Source organism: Lytechinus variegatus, chromosome 3, assembly GCF_018143015.1.
Source record: "Lytechinus variegatus isolate NC3 chromosome 3, Lvar_3.0, whole genome shotgun sequence".
Lineage (NCBI taxonomy): Eukaryota > Metazoa > Echinodermata > Echinoidea > Temnopleuroida > Toxopneustidae > Lytechinus > Lytechinus variegatus.
Window position 1 is genome coordinate 62,243,659 of NC_054742.1, and position 23,319 is coordinate 62,266,977.

A 23,319-nucleotide genomic window follows, 5' to 3' on the forward strand; every position below is an offset into this window, starting at 1 on the left:
AGCTTAATGTGTTTTCTAAATTGCATTAGTTGTTCACAGATCAATTGGGGAAGATATTTCCATAACTACCCCTCGCATTACTTTGAAATATATATAGGCCTACAGCAACAAGCTTTAACATTAAATCACATCGAACTCTCTTATACGTTGCTGAAAACCCTCTGGGACAATATCCCATCACAATTTACAAACACCCAAACACATTTCAAAAGAAATATCGAAATAATAAAAATTTTACGAGTTATTCTTGTCTCTTTTATATCTTGGAAAGTCTGTGTTTATTTTTAGAACGCAATAACCTTTCCTTGGTTCTTTAGTTCATAAAATTTCAAGTAAATTTTAAAAATATCTAGATGTGATATGCTTCCATCACCAAAATGGCTTCAAACGACAATGACCCTGTTCTCATTACAGTCCTAAAGCTCAGTTTAGTGGAAACTATTTTAACATGTAATGGGAACATTCAAAGCAGTATAAGAAGCGATCTTGAGTGGTGTTTCAAACCACCATTCAAGTTTGGAAAATCACCTTGCGATGTGGTTTACAAAATTCAAGACTGCTTTTCCGTGTTGAAATAGTTCTAGCATAGGTGAAGACAACCATTCTACGGGAAGCAATCTTTGGGCATGTTGGGTGTGCTACTAAACACTGTGTATAGAATGTCAATGCTGGGTTTCAATTTAGTGCAAAACCTCTGCCCCCAAAGAGAGCGCTCCCATAGCAACAGGACTGCTTTATATATCTACACGTGAGGTGGTTTTGAAAACCACTTTCAGGAAATCAAACACAAATGCTAGCAAAGCGATCTTCCAAACTGGTTTCCTGATCCAGTTACCACTAAACTCATTTTAAGATTGTAATGAAAATGAAGTCTCTGTTTTCTAATTGGTATTGGTAGTTCTACTTTTGAATTCTTTCACCAAAGAAAAAAAATGCTACATTGACCTATACACAGAACTTTAATAATAACTAAGATTAACCCCAGGTGGATCCTACTAGAACAAATGGATTAACTAATGCTAAATCTTCATGTAAACACTGGGAGATGTATGTTTGTAAACAGAACAATATTGTATGAACCTTTCAGAATTCCTGACAATAGCAGTAATTTCAAAACCTGTTATCTCGCTTCTGGCTTTTAAGGATTTGGGTGAGACTTATGATGGTTTCTAAATACTCCACAGGAGTAAATCCTATAAGCATTCCATTGGGACCACTTTGCATATAACTGTGGCTGTCACTGCTAATCTGTGTTGATGGTTATCTGTAACACAACCAGAGCTTCTGAATCAAGTTGGCCCTAGTCTGCAGGCACAGACCCTGATTGGAACTTTGATCAACAAGTGTGCCTCCACGCAAAGACTAGCACATACAAAACTTGAGCGAGAAAGCCTTCAGTACACAAGGCATGAGTAGGCTGCACGTTCAGACCCTGAACTCGAGTGAAGGGTTTGCCCAGCAAAAGAAGTTGGCGCCTCATGAATGGAGGTATAGGCCTAAATGTTATCTCGATCTAAAGAGGAGTAAATAAGTACTTCCTTGGAGGATTAGGAAGATACTGATGGCAATAAATCCTCTAGTGGTCTGGAGGGCTAGGCCAATAACTTGATGCTTTTATTAATTGCATGTAAAGATAAATTGAAGGGTATTAGCATCTACAATGTAGAACACGTCTCCTTTCAGATGTTTTATTTGTGGGTTTGTTTGTTTTTTGCATTTGTTTGTACCTTAATATTTTGATACCTAGTGTTGGGGGGGGGTTGATTCCATCATCTCCCCACATGAATAAAGTGACATCACATATGTATGCATATATCATGGACCTTTGGTCTATGGTACTATTAGGCCTACCTTTTTAATGCCATAAATATATAATAGACAGATGATGCCAAGTCTTATGCATAGGGGACACTCTTGCTCATCCCCTCAAATTCCCACAATGAACGTGATCTCATATAGAGTCATAGTAAATCTCATGCATAGCCGAGTATTTGATCTTGGCATCTCTGAATAGATACGGTCCAAAATGAAACTGAAATTTGTATTAATCTGTAATTTATCACCTTTTCTGTGAGGCACTATGTAAAGCTCATGTTGATTACAACAGCACTACTTTTGGACTGGTTCAATTCATGATGAGTATACTATGTCAACTCCAAATACGACTATACAGTAAAATTTTCATTTCTAGAAGTGGTACATTGGAAATAAGAAAAATAAGAAACTGTGTAGAAGAGTTTCACAGTAGGGGATCATATAGTAGCAAGAGAACCTTGTTTATCAATAGAACTTTGATGTGTACAGAATAAAACAGAAATCAGCAAGAGCACACAGAGAAAGAATCGAACAGCGTAACGAATAAGACATCTTGATGGCAGAATACCTCGAAAGAATGATGAATGAAGAAACCATACATATTATAATGAAATCAATTACCCCAAAAGTACAATCCCATCCAAACTTACACTTTCTACAAGGGCACCATCATCGCCACCACTTGAGGATAGAAAGCAATACCAAGACATGATTGGATCCTTGATTTGATTAAGGTATTTTGGGGGGAGGGGGACTCAGGAGGATTGTCGTATGAAAGACATAGTAATTATAAACCAATATGTTTGTTATGATTACAGCTCACAGATGAGTCTTCCCTCCATTCAACATTCTACCAGACCAGACCATTCACACTTTCTGATCGCTCTATTGTCTAGATTATGTACACTCATCAAACCCAAGGATAAATGACACTGGCATGGAATGTTCTGATTCAATATGTTTAACTTTAGTCATTCATTTTCCTCCTCATAATACATAACAAACATGTCTACTGCATGTATTCTTCTGCAGAGATGAAAGCAACCTGAGACTGATTACAACTTATTAAAAAAGAGATTAATTAAATATTCAATTAAGGTCCTAGTTGGTAGTGAAACTGACCAAAAACCTTGACCAAAAACTTTGACCAAGAACCTCTTTTACATGAAAGACAATATTCAGAGCATATTACAGATGTACAGTGTATACCAAAACATATCCCCTAAATATACAGTCAATGTTAATTAATTACACTTGCAAAAAAAAGTCAGACAATATGATACTGAAGCAAGCATCAAAATAATTACTCAGAATTCAGCCTGAAATCAAAAATTGATATGATAGCCTACATACTATTCATTCAATTCTTATGATCCCCCCCCCCCCCAGTGGGATTTGGAATGCTTTCTCAGAATTGGTTCAGTTTCAGAACAGTTGATCTATTTTCTGACAGACCCACGATTCCTAAGGGTATCATTGATATTTGACCTTAACTCTGACCTATGTGGAGGAGTGGGTGGGGCCAAGTACACCTCTTGTCCAATGAAAGCCGATTACATTCTCCAGGTTACACTGTATGCCTCTGAATAGACTTACTATGACAGGTTAGATGAACCCGAGCATATACCCATCTCCCAAAGGGCTTGTCAAAATGTCCCTTTACATCATTTGGAGGGATCTGTAGTTTTGAGGACAATGAGAATATCTCAAACATGATCAAGACAATGACACATAAGCTTCCATAATTTATGATGATAAATTTGAAAACATTTCAACTCATATACTGAGAGGTTGATGTGGTATTGATCATTGTGCCACTTTTTTTTAAATTCATACAGGTAGAATGATTTTGTTTTCAAATCTATGGAAAGGCTACATATTTCAGTACATTTGCAACAATGTATCCAGTCAGTGGCGTACCTACAATTTTCAAGCAAAAAAGCAAAAAAAAAAAGGTCTTCAAGCTCATCAGGGGGGCAGGATACATTCCTTGCATGGGTTGTGACTCGTGGGGGGAAGACTGCCCCCACCCCCATAGGTATGCTGTAAGCAGTTACAGAATATCCAAAGGCATGAAAGTCTGTATTTATCATCTAGATAACATAAAATCCTGAAAACAAAGATGACAAATGACCACATTGTAGACCGACAACACAGATACATGTAGGCCTAAGCACATGTGAGACAGTGTATTATTGGAACTATATAGTAGCTATTCGGATTTTGGAGTAATTTCTGTTGCTGTTCTGTGCATGTGGAGGAGCCGTGGTGTAGTGGTTCTGACTCTCGCCTTGTAAACAGAGGTCGTGTGTTCGAATCCCACCACGGTCTGGCGTCCTTTGGCAAGGCGTTAATCCACACTTTGCCACTCTTGACCCAGGTGCTAAATGGGTACCCGGTAGGATGTGAAAGTCATTGTAGCTTGTCCAGTATTGTGTGCGCCTCACAGGCGACTGACTGGAATACTCCCCAGGGAGTGGAGGATGTGCACACATTGTGTGCGGGAATGACTGATTGAATCCGATGACCGGGGGTAATAATATATCTGTAAAGCGCTTAGAAACGTCGTTCCGATGGATTAAGCGCTATATAAAAGCGGATTATTATTATTATTTGAGGAAAAATACTTTTTCAGTGATTTGCCGTTTGAAAAACAACTTTCACAAGGCGCGAAAATCACTGTCATGTCCCTACAAATTAGCGGGTATTATCGACAACGAGAGAAGGTTATCGATATCTTAAGTGGCAAAAACAAGCGATTATCAACAAGACTAGCGATAAAGAGGTTATCGATAGCAGCGCTAGCATATACATGTATGTCGCATCCACTAGTAAGTTGCACAAGGTAGTCATGGTTATTAATTGTATTAAATCTGAGAAGTTATCTGATAGCAATATTAAAGCATAAAGCATAAAGGCCTATTAACATGAGCCATCCAAGATGAAATCATATAGGGCCTAGGCATGCATCATACTTTTCATAGAACTGAAAATATCTAAAAAATAAATGAACATCACATTAACACAATGACGCAGTTGTGCTATTAAGGAAAAATATCATGGGAGTCTGAAAATAATTCATAACAATGCATTTTAAGATTTTTATATTAGCCGATAGCTTCATAAACTGAAGCCATTCCAAGGGTACCCTACCACAATTATGAACTATGCTATCGGAGATGCACAATCCTTTGCTTAATAAAAACAGTCAGCAAATTTATGAGGAATATATATCTTGCAATTTACTACTACAGAATGTATCTCATACAAGACACGCACACAAAATAACCGTCAGCGATCATACGCAAAGCGAACAGGAGGCTACAGCATTCAACAGACAGACTCCAGGCTTTGTTATGCAAATATCATTTGAGCCTTGGCCTCAACTGGAGTTGTCAAAATACTCTGTGGGTCCTTAGTCTACCTTCAAGGTTTGTTTAATCCGAAATCAAAAGAAGAATTATTATCTTATGCATAAGATTCTCCTTCAATCAACAAGAGTATTACATTCATTCCAGAATTCAAAGCATTCAATCCAATGCAGAGAAGAGATTATTTCCAATAGACCTCATAATCAAGTTCAATAGTAAAGCTGTCATTTATATGAAGATCAAGGCTAATAGAGAGACGACATATTGACATATTACCCTCAAATACCATAGACCCACACATGCATTGTGGATAGGTGGTTAAAGTTACATTTTCTCCTCTACATAATTCAAAATGTCAATATGTTTGTTTACATAATGAGCACAGTTGCTAGGTAACAAGTATAAGTCATTAATCACAATGTCAATGGAGTGGCTCTAGTCCTGGAATGTTCTTTCATGATTAATGGCATTTCCCTCCTCGCATTGTAACTCTACATTCAGCCTATAGGAAAGTCAAAAGATTCATTATATTATGATTCATTTTTTACAGGCAGTGGAAGCAATGTAGGCTACTAGATTTTTGAACTAATTCTCCTGTTTTGCCAATAATTGTAGCAGCACTTGAAATAAGAGATGTAGAAAAAAACACAACAAACAGTATTTTGTACTAAGAATTTAAGAGCTCTAGATGAACAAAGAATAATCTGGATTACATTCAGATTATTCATTGAGCGGCTTTTAAGCCATATGGATAACAAACAAAGCGGTCTGCTTGGCTAGACAGGAGATCTGCTGACAAGCGTTGATGCCAAACAATGATTTTGGAATATTCTCTTCTTAATTTACATGTACACACCAAATCTGCAAATCAAGGAGAATTGAATTATCAACTATCCAGCACTAGTATCTGGCACATGAAGCAATTTATGAAGCAATTTATGTGTTCCAAAACTGTATTTAAGTTCATAGCAACTTTTCAGTTAGCCGTACATTGTATGGCACATAAGACAAGATCTAGAATTTCTAAACTTCATTATGACCACAACTTTCAACATTTTTCTGCTATTCTCAAGAATAAGATCTTTGGCAGGGTAAACTTCTCCTTTAAAATGTCCCTAGGAGAGGGCATAAAGCCGTAGATCATTCCCATGACGAAAAAGGGAACTTGTTTTTCAAAACTTACAACAAGATCTATGAAAGTAAAGAGAAAGTCTTGCAATAAAGACTAGGGAGACAGGCTATGAGAAGGCCCCGCCCAACAACATGTCTGACCCCCTGACCTTAAACCCACCACCAGCATTCCAATTCCTATGACATCACAACTGTTGGGGGAAACCTGCTCTCAGTCAAACATTTGCTGAGGTCAAAGCCATGCTCATTAAAGGTAACTTCTTTTTCTGTAGAAATCAGAGAACACTTTAAAATTGTTTTATTGGTCTTTAATCGGCAAAAAGAAAATATTCCAGGAATTTGACTGAAAATATGCCTTTCTTGTACAGAGTATGCCTAATTTTTTGTTCCAGTTTTTTGGCCAAACTACAAAATGGCAGATTTTTTCACGATTTAGCAGAACCACAGCACAGGGTGCTGTCTATGCAGGGAAGTGTTAGTAACAACTAATAAAGTGACAGTGTTGAAGGGTATCATGGAGATAAAAGGGCAAAGTGTAATCATATTCAATTATACACTCTAGACTTTGATACTTTACAGGGGAGTCTTTAAAGTTTCTGATGCGCACATAATATTACATCTCTTATTTCAACCCTACGGGTGTTGTTATCCCAATGCAATCTAGAATCAGATAAAAACTGCTCTCCATTTCATTTTCTTCCGCTTCTCACTTTTCAAGAGTGATTGTGAGATTTATTTGAAGAATAGGGTTTGCATTCATGCTAAACAGGAACAAACCTCCCACTCCACTATGAACACCAGACAAGATAAACAACAGAACATTTATAACCTGTGACTCATCATTCAAACTCCTGGAATTCCATTCATGCTTGGACCACGATTTTAATAAGACTCAACCTTTATAAAAAGTTGTAAAAATGTGAAAATATTGATTCTAACAACATTATAAACAATCAGACATTGACTCTAGATTTTTGAAACCAACTTTCTGTTACCTGAATATGCAGAAAAGTATGGAAGACTGTTAGATAATATAGGCCTACATCTCCTTTTTAGACTCTAAACCGAGTAGGGCCAACATCATTGGCCTATGTGTTTTATGATACTCTTCCAGTGACTTTATCTGACTCTGATTCAAATTTGCAGAATTGATCTTCAGGGCCTAGGCCATTTTGGAAAGTACCATGGCAACATGACTCGGCAGCCAATTACAATTGTTACAATAATGGCAAAGTTGCCATAGTTGTAAAGTCTATTGATAAGGGCCCAGATCTGTACCAAACTTAGGCCTATACATGTTTCTGTCTGTGAAGTTTCTACATTCACAACATATTATGTGTACTACTAAAGAAATGCTACAAAACATATCGAGCTCTAGACTTCTATCACATAGTTTTCTCTGAAAATGTTTTTCAAATAATGAGCTCTGGTATCAGTGCCCATTTTATCAACGTTAGCATTACTCACAGCATTCTAGAGATTAAATAAGTCAATAAACTTTGGAGTTTTAGATAGAATACAAATAAAAACACAATATATCTTAAGTGTTATTGATAATCAAAATGTTCCGGTTTAAATGTTAATTCCTTTATCTGATTTGCAAAGCTCTTTGGGCATTTGGAAATGTGAGCAAAGCTGGAAACAAACATGATAAAGAATGTGAAGAATTAATATAAGAAGTTTGTGGACAATCATTTTCAGTTTACTCACAACTGCTGCCTTATTGGCATTTGACCTTTAGGGAACCCTACATTTTCAGAAAGTGGAAGTGTTTTTTTCTATCCAACATCAAAACTTTTCATAACTTCTTAAACATCAAATTCAATATAAACTAGATCATCGATCTAAATTTAGTTTTTTATTTGCTCAGTCACAAATTTTCTGAGATGGTGCATGCATCAAAATAAAAGCCTTCAAAGTTTTTGCTTATTTATACCCCTAAGTAAACTAAATGAATATTGAGGTCTTCTACTCTAAAAAAAAGTGCACGACTAATGACAAAATATTTAACCCACATGATCGAATAATACTGCAGAAAACAACAAAAAATCATTATCAATGTCTCTGATCACCAATCCATCATTTTTTATAGCTTTTGTTGACAAGCTAGGGCTTGTTGTGTCTATGACATATGGTTACCGACCAGACAGCACTCCAGGAACAAATAAATTTAAAGACCCCCCATTCACGTGTGTGCCATTATGGTCATACTGGGTGCGTGTACCCTTCATAACACTCATGATGAAAGAGCGTGACCAGAACTGGTTGGAGCCCCTATTGGTCTGGTAAGAGCTTGGAGGAAGAAATTAGATGTCATATAAATTTCCTGTTATGTTGCTAGCTACCTATCTGTCATCACAGCAAAGGGACATGGAAAGTTAGAGAGCAGCTTGAATCATGATGCATACAAGCATGGACCTATGAGGTCCATGATACTACAATTGATTGAAAATCATCAGTTAAACTAGTAGTATAAACTATATTTCTTTAATAGGGACACAGTACATATAGGCCTATCCTCTTGGTAAAATAAAGCACTTCTTGGAATTCAGTTTGCAATAATGCTACACTACATTATACTATGTTGGGCACACCTCTGACAAGCTTTCAGGTTGTTAACAACATTTAAAAAAAATGTATGTTTAAATTCTAATAGGGCCTATAATTTATAAAAGTAAAAAAAAATATGTGAACAGGCATATTAATAATGATAATACTGTTTGATTGATTCAATTTCTTTCTTTTTTTGTAACATGGGATAAACCTCATCAAGCCGAGTTGTTTATTAGATTGCACATGATGACACTGAAGTTAACAGCTTGACAATGATGACCTAATTAGATTAATTGTTATTTCCTAATTTTCCTTTCTTCTGCCAAGTGAAAAAAAATTCTCTAAATTCAGATCAATAAAAATGAGTTAAAGCTAAATGATAGTAGTTGCAGTAAAACACTAATTTTGTGAGAAAGTCTGTAAAACCAAAGTTAAGTATGACTACATGTATATCGTGGATCCAGTTACATAAACTGAACTTTGTGAAATCATAAAATCCAAGCTGAAATACGATCACACTGAAGATCACCAACACAGATAGGAACACGTGGGACAGTGTATTATTATTGCTGGAATAAAGACCCGACGGAAGTGACCGAATCCGCTCATATTTTGCTTTATTTCTCAGCAATTACACAATTTCTTCCAGAATCCTTTGGCACATATTTTTTATTCATACAAACAGACACTTGGGTGGTCATTATATAAGATTCTGTAAAAAGTCATTTTGAGATCGTTACCAAAACTGGAATTTATCTTTAATAAAAAATAAATCAGAATTTCCAAAATACCAAGGAATAAGAACGGGTGAAGTGGGCCAGGAAAGTGGACAGGGGATTATTGAAAAGGTCCAAAATCATAATTCCAATATCTGCAATATTAAGTCAGGGATATTCCATTATTACATGCTAGTAATAATTTTAAAAGAGGGGTTAAAATCATTTCTTCTACAAGATATATAATTTTTACTCAATACTGCCTTAACCAAATCAAATTTAGAAGTTTATATCAAGGGTAATCTAGTAGTAATGGTCATGTTCGTGAGCTTATTGAAGAAGATAAGATTGAGGGCTACCCACCACAGTCCCATCTATAACACAGGAAAGTACTAATATCCGGACCTCTTTCACTAGACATGGATGTGTTTAATTTTGTATCCCTGAATCCTCTCTACGATGAAATTCATTCTGACAAACTAATTCTTGGATTTATTAATAGCTCACTGAGCTTCTGCCCTGTGCACAAAGGCACCCAACTTGGTTCAATACATATTGAATGTGCTCCACTAGCTAATAGAGAGTTCATTCATATAGGCCTATCTACATGTAAAGGCCTATCATTTCATATTTGCTGACTGTAAAAATGATATTAAATCTATACAAATACATAATTAAGACAAATCAATAGAATACAAAACACCACAGCATATCAGGTTTGCACTTTGGCATAAGTGAGAGCAATGGCAATACTTAAAGATATCAAGTTTTTCACACCAATCTGAAACAACCAATAACACTGCTGATGAAATTTGTAATATGTTTCCATAAAGAGATGTTACTCAATTTATTTGTAAAAATGTGCTAAGTGTGACCTTCCTACCTTATCTTTAATTATTATCATTTTGCCTCATAAAAAATCAAAATGTCCTGCTACTTTAACTCAAAAGTCTTAATGACTACTGATTACTGAATAATTGTAATTGCCAAAGGATTTGATAAAGGATCAACAGGATAACTTCTGTTTCCGTCCACTATTCAACATACAGAAATAAGTTGTACGATTGTGTGTGTTCCATCATAACTTTATTCAAGTTCAACACATTGATAATAGCAAACAAGAGACTAGGTCCATCGTTTTAATGCCAAAGGAATGGCTCAAGTTTTTCTGTGTAATTATGTGTAAGATTTTTTCCTAAGACTTCTTTCAGACAAGACTTTCAAGATGGATGTGTCCATCATACCACTTGGTTTGAATATCAAGATTGCTTTCCTTCAAAAGATCATCTGGCTTTGATTGACAACTAAGATTCTCCCAGAAACCAACACTCATTACCACTTTTTATATACTTCATTACCTCCACTCCTAATTTCATTATCATGAACGGATGATTGAATTATCATTCATTATAAATTGTTATCATTTCATTGACTACACCATCAAACTTTGCCTCGCAGCTTACAATTAACCAGCTGCTATCAAGAAGGGGTGAATCACGAACATCTACACATAGGCCTATTGTAAAATCAATTATTGAAATTGACAGACCAATCAGATTCTGAGAAAATCGATCGTATCTCACTCAATGATTTTAGCCATTGGTGAATGAAGCCCTTGGTTCGTCTGGCTGAACGGAAGCACTATCCCGCCACCACATAGATCTATTACTCATCTTTTATTCTCATGCTATTTGATTTATCTTGACTAAATCTGAAGAGTCTACACAACCTCAGAAGGAACACCTCATAAAGTCAATAAGGGTCATGACTGTTGCCTTTCACTCCTGCTTTATATCAGGAATGAGGAATGCTTTACCATTATCATTGAAATATTCTCATATCAATGACGTAGTTGACACATATTTTGAAAGTTACAGTGATGGTTCGAGGAGTGGGGAAGAGAGAAAAGGAAAGAGGGAGACAAAAGAAGAGGAATATAGAATTGGGAGACAAGAGTTAACAAGACTTTCCACATTGATTCTCTATGAACATTTTAATTATTCATTTGATCTCTTGGTGATGCTTTTCATTTTCTAAATAAAGACTATTCAAACATTTTATCATACAAAATTAATAGTTGCATATCAGAAAGCTACAAATATTTAGGCCTACCCTAAATCTTCTCCATGATCCATGGTTTAACAAAATTCAATTGTAAATTTACCAACAAATTTCACATTTCAAAAATCTTACATCCTTCACACAACATATGTTTTATCATACTACAGTATATCATTTTATTAATCTAACAATAAAATCAAAATTTGGAAATTCAAACTCTAGATAATACAATATTTAAATTTTAAATGATTATTTTCTGGTTAAAAGTATTCAAAGTATTGCTGTCAAATAAATAATGCAAGAAACCAATCTCATTACTCATTCAAGAATAATATGTATTTAGGCCTACATTCCTTTTACAATGCTAAAGCCATAGAAAGATTGAACATCCATCCTCTCATTGAAAGGCATCCAATCATTACAAATCAGTGCTATCTCCTATAAAGAGAATGTGTTGACCATGGTCCTTTGTGTGAAGCAGTTGGTCTATAGATCAAGTAAGGTCTTCAGAAAAAGAATTCTTTTCATTCACAGGTGGCCTCATAATGTTATGGCCTTGTGATAGAAGAATACTGCAAAGCTAAAGGTTTTACTACTGAAGTATGATGAAAAAATGGTTAACTCAACTTCATTCCTTTGAAGGTAAATGCATACAATAAATGGAATGCACAAAATTTAATCATATAGGCCTATACCATGCCAAGGCACAATGATAAATGCCAATAGAAAAAGGAACACAAACTGACAAAAGACTGGAATCATAACATCTTGTTCTGAGCACAACTATTTGAGCCTCTTTTACAAAACTGGCAATTACTTACAAATGCTTGGAATTTTTGATTGATTTGCTCTTGACCAATCAAATAGTAGATTTTGATTTGTCATTGATATAAAGCTTTGTGAAATATAATACACCCCAGCTTTGCAATGCTGATGAAGGGAGGTAATTTGTGAGGGTGTGTAATCTACTTTAAATTTTGAGATTGGTTAGCGCTTGCAGGGGAATTCAATCGCTCTAAGAATGATAATAAAAGCAATGTTCAGCATTTATGAACTATTGTTGACTTATCCAGTTTTACTAGAGAAAAAGGTTAGCGCTTGCAGGGGAATTCAATCGCTCTAAGAATGATAATAAAAGCAATGTTCAGCATTTATGAACTATTGTTGACTTATCCAGTTTTACTAGAGAAAAAGGAAAGAACCATGACTCATGCCAAGGCCTCACACTAACTTTTTTTCTTGGTGGCCTGATCAGTACACCAAAAATCATTAATTTCACATTCTTAGGAGCCTGCCAAGCAAATTTGGTGGCCATAAAGTAAAACAATAGAAAACATTAGGCCTACAATTTATAAAATCTTTGGTAGCCCAACCAGACCACCAAGTGTTGGCTTTGGAAGAATTTCGGTGGCCCTTCTCTTATTTTTGGTTGCCCCGGGCCACTGCTAATGTTGAGCCCTGCTCATGCACATGGTAATAATGACAATGACAATCAATTCTAAGAATGATGAAAATACTTCCTGGGGCATCGGGCGACTAAAGCCAGTTAATCCTCTGATTAATTCATCCATGAATAACAATCCATTAATTGCTTTTCAGCAATCACACATATTAGCAAATCTGGATGGTATTCTTTGTTGCTAGGTCTGGCAATACACCAGCAATGTTAGTAACAATGGAAAACATCACTTCTCCAATTAACATTGACGTGATTGCAAGACGGCATAAATTTTTAAAGGAAAGTCAAACAATAGTTTATCTATCAGAGAACACCAGTCAAATTAGTTCCACCGCCCTCTTGAAGGACAAGTCCACCCGAACAAAAACTTGATTTGAATAAAAAGAGAAAAATTCAACAAGCATAACACTGAAAATATCATCAAAATCGGATGTAAAATAAGAAAGTTATGGCATTTTAAAGTTTCGCTTATTTTCAACAAAATAGTTATATGAACGAGCCAGTTACATCCAAATGAGAGAGTTGATGACATCACTCACTCACTATTTCTTTTGTAATTTATTATATGAAATATGAAATATTTTTATTTTCTCGTCATTGTCATGTGAAATGAAGTTTCATTCCTCACTGAACACATGGAATTCCATTATTTTAACATTTTGTGCTTCAGGCAAGGAGGTCCTAATCGTCAAATTCGTAAAAATTGAAATATTGTATAATTCAAACAATAAAAAACAAAAGAAATAGTGAGTGAGTGACATCATCAACTCTCTCATTTGGATGTAACTGGCTGGTTCATATAACTATTTTGTTGAAAATAAGCGAAACTTTGAAATGTCATAACTTTCTTATTTTACATCCGATTTTGATGAAATTTTCAGCATTGCGCTTGTCTGATTTTTCTCTATTGATTCAAATCAACATTTTTCTGAGGTGGACTTGACCTTTAATGCAATGCATGTCCCAAATCTGGAGGCCAAGGAAGAGGGAGGGGGCGTGGGCAGACTTCCCTATCCCCTGGCATGATAAATCAGAGGTTTTATCACTCATTCAATGAACAGCATGATCATGATATCAAAACATGGGGACCAAAATATGACTGAAATATTACCATACTGCAGGCTCTTGTATTGATAACAATGTAACCAGCTGCACTTGACACCTGTATGAGTTTTGCCCCCAGTTTTGTCAATAAATAAGTTTCATTATTGGCGATAAGCAAGCGAATATGAACTGTGTGATGTATGCATACACAGTATTATTACTAGTATTATGTACAGCACTCAATGCATAGTTTTCAGTACGCATACGCAATGTACTAGTAGGTGATTTCCTTGCCCACTGGAATACGGTACCGTACTTCCCGGAATACTTTCTCTATTATATTCCGGTCACCCATTTTGCCAAGCATAAAAATGCCAACAATATATTATAATTCACTCGCATAGTGGCATTCAAAGATGGTATGGTATATGAATATGCAACCGGTTTATTCATACAGGTTTAGATAAAAGAGGTAAATTGAAATATGAATGTTCAAATCAATCTCTGAGCTGAATTCTCAGCAGCATTCTCAGCCGGCTCGCGATGCGTTCAAATTCAATGCACGGGGAAGTCCCCGCATTCCAAGCAACACCGCCTCCACTCATACAGGTGGTATTGTGATGTGACGGGTTGCATTGTGTATTTTCAGATATCATTGAATTTCATTTTAAACATGAATAATATACAATGATTCACTTACCAATGCTGACAATCTTGATGTTCTGATCTTCAAGGAATTTGATGGCAATGGAGACATTTTCCAATTTCATCGACCTGAAGGTCGGCCTCTTGTTGAACTTGGAAATCCTCTTCTGCGACAGAACTTCAATCAAAGCAATAAGCCTCAAGCCATCACTAAGATCTGATTCCAAGCTGCTAATATGCTTTTTGGCCACCTTTAAATGCTCGTTGCACCATCTTGTAAAGGTGTTTTGCTGGATTCTTTTCCAGGGTGCGTCGTCCGCTAAATCTCTTTCTGCCATCGGCATCTCTTCCTCTTCCTCCAAATCGTACTTCTGTTGCGCTCCATCGTCGCCTGGCTCGTTTGTACTCATGACGGTTCCTCTAACTCGGTACCCGAGAGCCTATCAAAAACAAGCATTTGCAGATTATTCAGAAAAATGGGCGGAGCGTAGTATTTTTCATGAATAATGCATAATATCTATTGTCAAAAGAGATGTTTATATTCAGAGTGGGCGTTCAAGCAAAGAGGATATTCTACCGGCGAGTAATGTTTTTTTTTCTTGCGGCTTCTGTTTTTTACTTATTTTCTGGTTAAAAAAATCGGAAATAGCAAACTTTATACACAGAAGGATGCTATGACGACCGAAAAAAATGTCTGGGTAATGAACTCTGTCTTATCTCTGGAAATCAATACTTTTCCATTTGGTTTCAATGTTGCTAAATGTTCGATCTGCACGAAAGGAAATATCAAATTTATTTTGTGCTTGTAGCCTATAATGGCGAAGTATCATCATAATGAAAAGGGGTTTAATATGAATAATTTTATATTTACAGGGAAATTAATAGGAAAACTAGGGAGACTAATATGAAATTCCAATAGGAATATTGATTACAATTTAAAGAACATAAAAGTGATAAATGAAACACAACTTTGTTTTAATATTGTTCTAATTTCCAACAACCTTAATATTTGATCTTTTATTCATCTATCAAAATAATTAATGTTAGATTTTTAATGAACACATTTTCGACATTACTAGTATGTGTTAAATTCCTCATTTATTATGATACGTATGATATTGATCCAGGACATGTGAGGATGGATAGGGTATACGGAGGTGGAATATAGGTGTCAAGAGTGAATCCCAAAAAAAATGACATAAAGTCTTGTAGAAACACATCACCGCGGGATGAAGATCAAAATACATGTATATCACTCTGCCCTTACGTCACATTTGACCGCCGCGGACGTCGTACGACTGTACAAGGGGCATCATAGTGACTACGTCCTGTGCTCTGTATTTTTTTTCTCCTTTTCAATATTCAAAAATTCAGAACCATAACGAGCTTTAAAGGACAAGTCCACCCCAACAAAAACTTGATTTGAATAAAAAGATAAAAATTCAACAAGCATAACACTGAAAATTTCATCAAAATCGGATGTAAAATAAGAAAGTTATGCATTTTAAAATTTCGCTTCATTTCACAAAACAGTTATATGCACATCTCGGTCGGTATGCAAGAACTGATGACATCACTCACTATGCCTTTTGTATTTAATTATATGAAATATGAAATATTTTTTCGTCATTGCAATGTGAAATAAAGTTTCATTCCTCCCTGAACACATGGAATTCCATTATTTTAACATTTTGTGCTTCAAGCAAGGAAGTCATATAATCGTCAAATTTGTAAAAATGGAAATATTGTATAATTCAAACCATAAAAAAAAAAGAAATAGTGAGTGACATCATTCGACCCTCTCTTTTGGATGTAACTGGCTCGTTCATATAACTATTTTGTTAATAATAAGCGCAACTTTGAAATGTCATAACTTTCTTATTTACATCCGATTTTGATGAAATTTTCAGTATTGTGCTTTGCTTGATTTTTCTCTATTGATTTAAATCAACATTTTTCTGAGGTGGACTTGACCTTTAACACGATCTCCGAAATTTCCCAAAAGGAAAGAAATATATCTACTTGCGCAATATCAACAAAGTAATTGATTATACTAATGCAGGGGCGGATCCAGGATTTTCCAAAGGGTGGGGGCAAAATCCGAAGAAAAATTTGACAAAAGTTTGACATGGAAACAAAAAAAAGGTTTTAACCAAAAATTCAGGACATTCGTCAACGAAAAATTCGGACAAGCAAAAAAAAGGGGTCTTCACTTTCAAAGGGGGGCACTTTTATTTCAACGGCATTTTTTACATATAAACTTTAATTGTGCCTCTCAAAAGGGGGCACGGATCGGCTTTGCCCCCCCCCCCTCTGGATTCGCCAGTGTACTAATGGGACGTTTTGTGATACACTTTCATGAAAGGCAGAAAGGGTGTTCCAAGAATGACACACAGTAAAATACTTTTTTTACTTTTACAACACTTTTACTACATGAACGTTAAAAAAATTGTTTTACAGTTTAAACAAGTATTTGAAATTTCAAACAACCAAGCATAATCTATCGAAGTAAAAGTATTTTTAAAAAATGTTGTTTTAAGACTTTAAACACTTGTTTAAACAATTGAGCAACTACTATAAAATAAACAGGGTTAGATTTAGAAACCCGTAGTTTTTACTGTTTACACTTCCTTTGTCTTTCACATTTCTCATTATCATAAATATTAATAATACCATCATGATTATTTGGACAGGGAATTAATCTACAGCTTGTCACAGCTAAGTACTTAATTTCAATTAAAAATTAATAACCAATTATGACATATATATAACCAAATGAATTGATGAATTATCTTTTTTTAATGAAATAATGCATGTGGGCACAAACATGTATGTCTAATATCTGAAATCAATCACTCAGACAAATCATTTTGAAGTTATAGTTTCCATTATAAAAAGGTGATACATACATATTACAGACGAGATACACGTTAATTATGACAATATAAATATAATTAACATTAATTTTAACCAACATGTTTAGTTCATTTGATATGAACTAGTCAACCACTGGTTAAAGCAACAGATATTTCTTTTGTAAATAAACGTGCACAAAACGCAAAAATACCATCAGATTATTTAGGGGGTTTGCATGGTCAGCCCCTCCTCACCCCCCCCCCTCCACTTTCTAAACCGTTCCGTGGCCCTTGGTTATATTGATCGAGGTTGTTCTGAATAGGCTGACTGTAAAGAGCATCTTTGTAAATGTTGGGAATAGGGGGTGGTAACGGGGGTAAGGATTCCTAACACTGGTTTATTGTTGCAAATTTATTTCATATACAGAGTCAATGAACAGTTTTCAAAAAATTGATATCCTAAGAGTAATATGTATATAGGGAAGACCATATCACCGCTATCATAAGGAAAGGGATTTACACCAAGGCAAGGATTCCCCCCTCAGGTTAAGGGTCATAATCATTTCACACAATCAATGACATTGGTCTGTATAGGTTGGTGTTCATTGGTTAAGGAATGTGTTAGTTGTTTTTTTTTAATCAATAGATACCAATCGGCTATGTTAGAAAAGGTGAAAGCATACCTCCTTTCCTTCGGCCCCTTCTTTCGTATCCTATGGAAAATAATTTTGCCCATATACCAAAGTGATAGAATCTCATTATTCATGTTTGGTTATTCGGAGATTTAAAAAAATGCATAAGATAAATATGTAATGCTCACTGTACTTGCTATAGGGGACGTTCCCCAGTCCTTGAAAATAATTAAAAGTGAATTGAAAAAAACAAATTGAGAGATGCAGACATCAAAACCTGGAATATAGATCAACAGTTCATGGCAGATTATGTGGAGAAACTTTAAAGACGTATTAGAAAACATAATTATGCACAATTATGTTCTGAATAACGTTTATAAAAACTTACAATCTAGAGTATACCTGCATGGATTCAACCACAGATATAAACTATTCAAGCAACAATATGTAAAGAGAACTGTGCTTACACCTAAAAAGGAATTGGTTATGATTTAATACAGAAAACATATACTGACAAATTCCTAATATAGTCTGCACGTGATATATTCAATAAGAATTATGATATTAACACAATCATTGAATTATCAACAATCAACTTCATACCAATAATTTAAAAAAAATGTTAATAGCCTCATAAAATATCATGTCTTTGGAAATGAAATGACAGTTTGTGTGTGCATTGGAATTTGTCCACTTTGGGGTAACATTCTTTGATAGAATGAATGTGACTTGGGATGGGAGAGTATCAATATCTCAATGTAAAGGAGTGATGCTAAAATTAATTTTCACTCATTCGTAATCCAGCGATAAGAGCAATCCACCTATTTGACAAAGGACGATAGTACTTCTCATAATACAATCCTTACGCTCTATAATATGGAGAGTGAGCTCATCTTACTACAAAATATAGAATCTCACTCTTGTTTTTTTTATTAGCTTTGTTTCACTTTTCTATCATGTACATCAAAGGATGTGCAATTGATATGAGACATGTACTCATAATGAATTTAACTCTTGATAAACAACGGATACACACATGAACTGATAGGTAGAAATAAATAAATAAATACATACATACATAAACGAATAAATAAATAAATAATCAATAAAATTACAAATAACAACTGAATTTTAAACAATTAAATCAATGATAAATAAATAGATGGAAAAAATATCTAAAAAGTTGAATTTATAAGTAAATAAATTAATAAAATGAAACGAAATTGAATAATTTGGAAATAGATAAATAGATACCTGTCAAATAGAACGAATAAATAAATGAATGAATCATCAACAATTAAAAATCAGTAAATAGATCATTATGGAAAGAAGAATGAATAACTCAATACATCAAGGAAGTTCAAGCGATAAACAATATACATATACAGACGCGGATCCACTGAGGGGTTTTTATCAAGGAGCTGCATTTTTCCCCAAACTTTATTTTGACAAGCCTAAAAAGGGTAATCACTCCCAATTCAACGCATTAATTGGGTCCTTCATTTTTTTCTCTCTCCCTCTTTCTCTTGTTGCAATTTTATGGGGTGCACCCGCATAACCCCCCCCCCCCATTTATGAACAGTTTACGTAATTTCAAGGCAGATGCATAAGGGACCACTATTACTAGGGCACATGAGAGTAATTCAACCGCGCGCAAAGCATGCCGGACAGGCGTAAGTAAAGATCACATGACTTTATTGATTAAAATAATTCATTAAAAATAGATCAAATGTTTGTATATCAAAAGAAAAACGATAGACATAATGCTATGTTCATACTCTTTCATAATCAAGGCGTTTGGGAAGGATAGACTGCATTTTTGTATTTCATTTTAATCATTATTACCCACAATGCAGTTCTGTTTTTTCTGGCGATGAACTGGCCGAAATTATGGTTAGTCTTATTTCAGGCCATTAACTTTTGATTGAGCTGGTCAAGTACCTGATTAACATATCAAGTCTTAATGTACTGTTAATTGTGACTAATGTCAGTGAATTAAAGCAAAATCTATCGAGGGATTGATTTTTAATGATTTTTTGATGAGCTATGATATAACACGTGAGTGAATGGGGGTCTGTAATACTCATGTGTGCCCTACTATCTTCTACATGCTTGTGTTTGAACATAGATGGCGCTATTTGCCAAATCCTGTTAGAGTTCTCCCTTTCTCAGAACATGATGGCTGGCATGACTGGAGAGGTGACCTCTGATATTCAATACATTTATGGTGGAACTGCTCCCGGGTTAAGAAGCATCATTATTTTAAAGGCGTACTCGGGATAAAAAAAATAATTAGCTATAAATACATAGAGTAACACTCACTGAACAAAATGCTGCAAAATTTCGTCACAATCTGATAACAAATAACGATGTTATTGAATTTTAAAGTTTAGCAAATTTTGTGATAAGTTATATGCACATCGTCATGAATACTCAATAATGGACTGATGATGTCCCGACTTTCCTTTTTCTTATGTTATTACATGAAATCATCATTATTTCATTTTATCATGCATATGTGAATGACATGCCTCCCTTGTAACAAAATAAGTTGTAGCAATGAATATCTAATGCAAGAAAGCGGGTGTCAATCCTAAATTTTTATGAACATAATTTCAAATAATAAGATACAAAATAACAAATGGGGGTATGACATCATCAATTTGCTCATTGAATATTCATGAAGACATGCATAGAATTGTTTGGGTTTTTTCTTCAAAATAATGCAAATCTTTTAAACTATCATAACTTCGTTATTCATTGTCAGATATTGGCAGTTTTTGCGTTTTGTTTATTTTTTCTCTATCTTTTTAAATCATATTATTTCCAGCTTGGAGTATTATACCCCTTTGAAGATGGCAATCATGTTCTCATCCTGGAAATTACCTCAGAAAGACAGTACTTCTCGCAAAAAGTATGAAATTACAAAAAAAATGTCTGATTATTACATCAATATGAGAATCCAAATTATTCCGTGTCGAATGATACTAAATTCAACACTTCTGATACTATAATGTTCATTTTACTTTCTTATATTAGGGAAAAGAAACACAATATAGATTTACAACAAACCAAATCAAAATTAGTCAATAGTTAAGGAAGTATATGGATATATATGCCCCACAGCAATAAAAATGATAATAATAATAACAATAATGATAATAATAACAATGATAATATGATAATAATAGCAACAATAATAATAATGATAATAATAATAATAAGAAGAAGAAAAACAAAGAAATTTTTGAAAGGAAAATAAACTCAATATGGCATTGAAATCACAACAGGGTATCAAAGTCTGACCGACCGAAGAGAAGTAACTGAATTCTAAAGTAATCAACTATGCAGCCTCTGTAATGTATGCGTGTATACTACAGACCGTGTTATCTAACCATGGCATGTGTGTCGAACCGCTAATGGTTTCTAAAGGTAACAAACATGAACGACAGTGATTATGAGTAAACGATATTATTTTTGAACAATGAATTTCATAACACAAAATCTTTAAATACCCTAAAAGTTTTTCTTTACGTATCACAATATCAATCAAATGTCCTCATGTAGGCCTAATTACTGAGCTAACGACGCGTCATAAACAATGTACCAAATTTATAATTTTTACTAGATTAATAAAGTAAAGTGACTTACTAAATGAAATGGATATAAATGACTGAGCTGCTACCCGTAACGTTTGATCTATTTGTGGATAAAATAGACCCGAATCCAATAGAAAGTGTAGATGTTGATCCAGATACACTGCGCCCCCACAAGGAGTATAAAAATATACCCTAAAGGTTTAATTCCACGTCAAAATGGTATCCACCAGAGAGTGGCGTAGAATACAACCAAAGCAGGAAAACGTGAAAAAGGCTGGGATGCTATCCACTGTAGTAGAATAGGACCAATGCTTCGCTGGGGGTCTGCATAGGCGTCCCAAGAATTTTATCCACTAACTTCAGCATACAAAGTTTATGCCGACTATCGCAGTGAGATCTAATTAACCTTCGCGCCCTCCTGACAAATCAGATTCCTCGTTACATAGCCGGGGTTTCTATCAGGGAACGTGATTGGTGGAAGGAAGAGTTGTTAAAGAGGATTGTTTAAGGGTTTGTTGATGATGCTTGCGAAATGTAGGATGCGGGGTTGAGTGAATGGCGTCTGGAAGAGGGAGTTCAGAGAAGGAAGAAAGTGGGCACATTGGTGCTGGTAACCTTTTCCTAACGATCAAGCCCTAACTTTCGACGGGGGAGACCCTCTCAGTTAAATGAACGTTTGGGCATTGAGGCCAGTCAGAGACTGTGCTTGGAGAACGGTAGAGCACTGCACTCCTTATATGGTCATTGACGGGGTTGTGTACAAGGCCTGACACATCACATAACTCTCCGCGCTCTCACCCCTGTCTGTACGCCACACTCAACGGTACACTTTTACCATCTTCCGAAGACGAACATACACACTTTTGCTATTACACACAAATCAATACAAACATATCCTGATAACGTTTATAATGACTATCATTCTTTAGTTAAAGTATTATGTCGCCACGAGCGACAACATGGACACATGACCTAATTTCACAACTTTCATTCAATTCTTCCACCAGATATAGTTCTCCAAGTCCTTCTGTTTGAAGCATCCTTGGGTCTCGAGATAATGTTGAAAGTTCATGTCCTCCATCAGTCGAGAGCCGTTGATAAAAGGAGGAATTATCGAGGGACATTCAAAGAGGAAACTAATCTCGTGTATTCATCACATCCCTAAGGCCCGGATGTAATCCTTACTGGTCATCAAAATTCACTCACTAAGCTCATCAAGCTACAATCATGGAATAGTGTGCAAGGACGACTAAAACAAAAAAATACAACTTTCGCAAGAAGCGATGAAGAATGCATAGACAATTAGCCATAATAAAGAAAGGTTAGCTTAATTCTAACCTGAAATTTAGTTTCGCAGGCAAACTTTTGTCCACTCTTTGTCTTTTCTCAAGTGAATCATGACTGTAAAAGATCACGTGACTTGAGAATGTCCAAATGA

The 23,319-nt window shown here is 35.2% G+C and overlaps 1 protein-coding gene across 6 annotated transcripts in view; it reads right to left on the reverse strand.

The window, feature by feature from the left end:
- Positions 1-22,144, reverse strand: part of LOC121411587 (filamin-A-like) — a 98,995-nt gene extending 76,851 nt beyond the window's left edge. For 2 of the 6 annotated variants that reach the window (XM_041604384.1, XM_041604381.1), the window contains exons 1-2: positions 21,934-22,142; positions 14,851-15,235 (exon numbers count right to left, since the gene is read on the reverse strand). In XM_041604384.1, the coding sequence (XP_041460318.1) occupies positions 14,851-15,205 (355 nt within the window). In that variant the 5' untranslated portion in view covers positions 15,206-15,235; positions 21,934-22,142. Of the gene's footprint in view, positions 1-14,850; positions 15,236-18,333; positions 18,351-21,933 lie in introns of those variants that run through there. The other 4 variants (XM_041604378.1, XM_041604380.1, XM_041604383.1 and 1 more) reach the window with 4 other exon arrangements.
- Between the last annotated feature and the right edge of the window lie 1,175 nt (positions 22,145-23,319).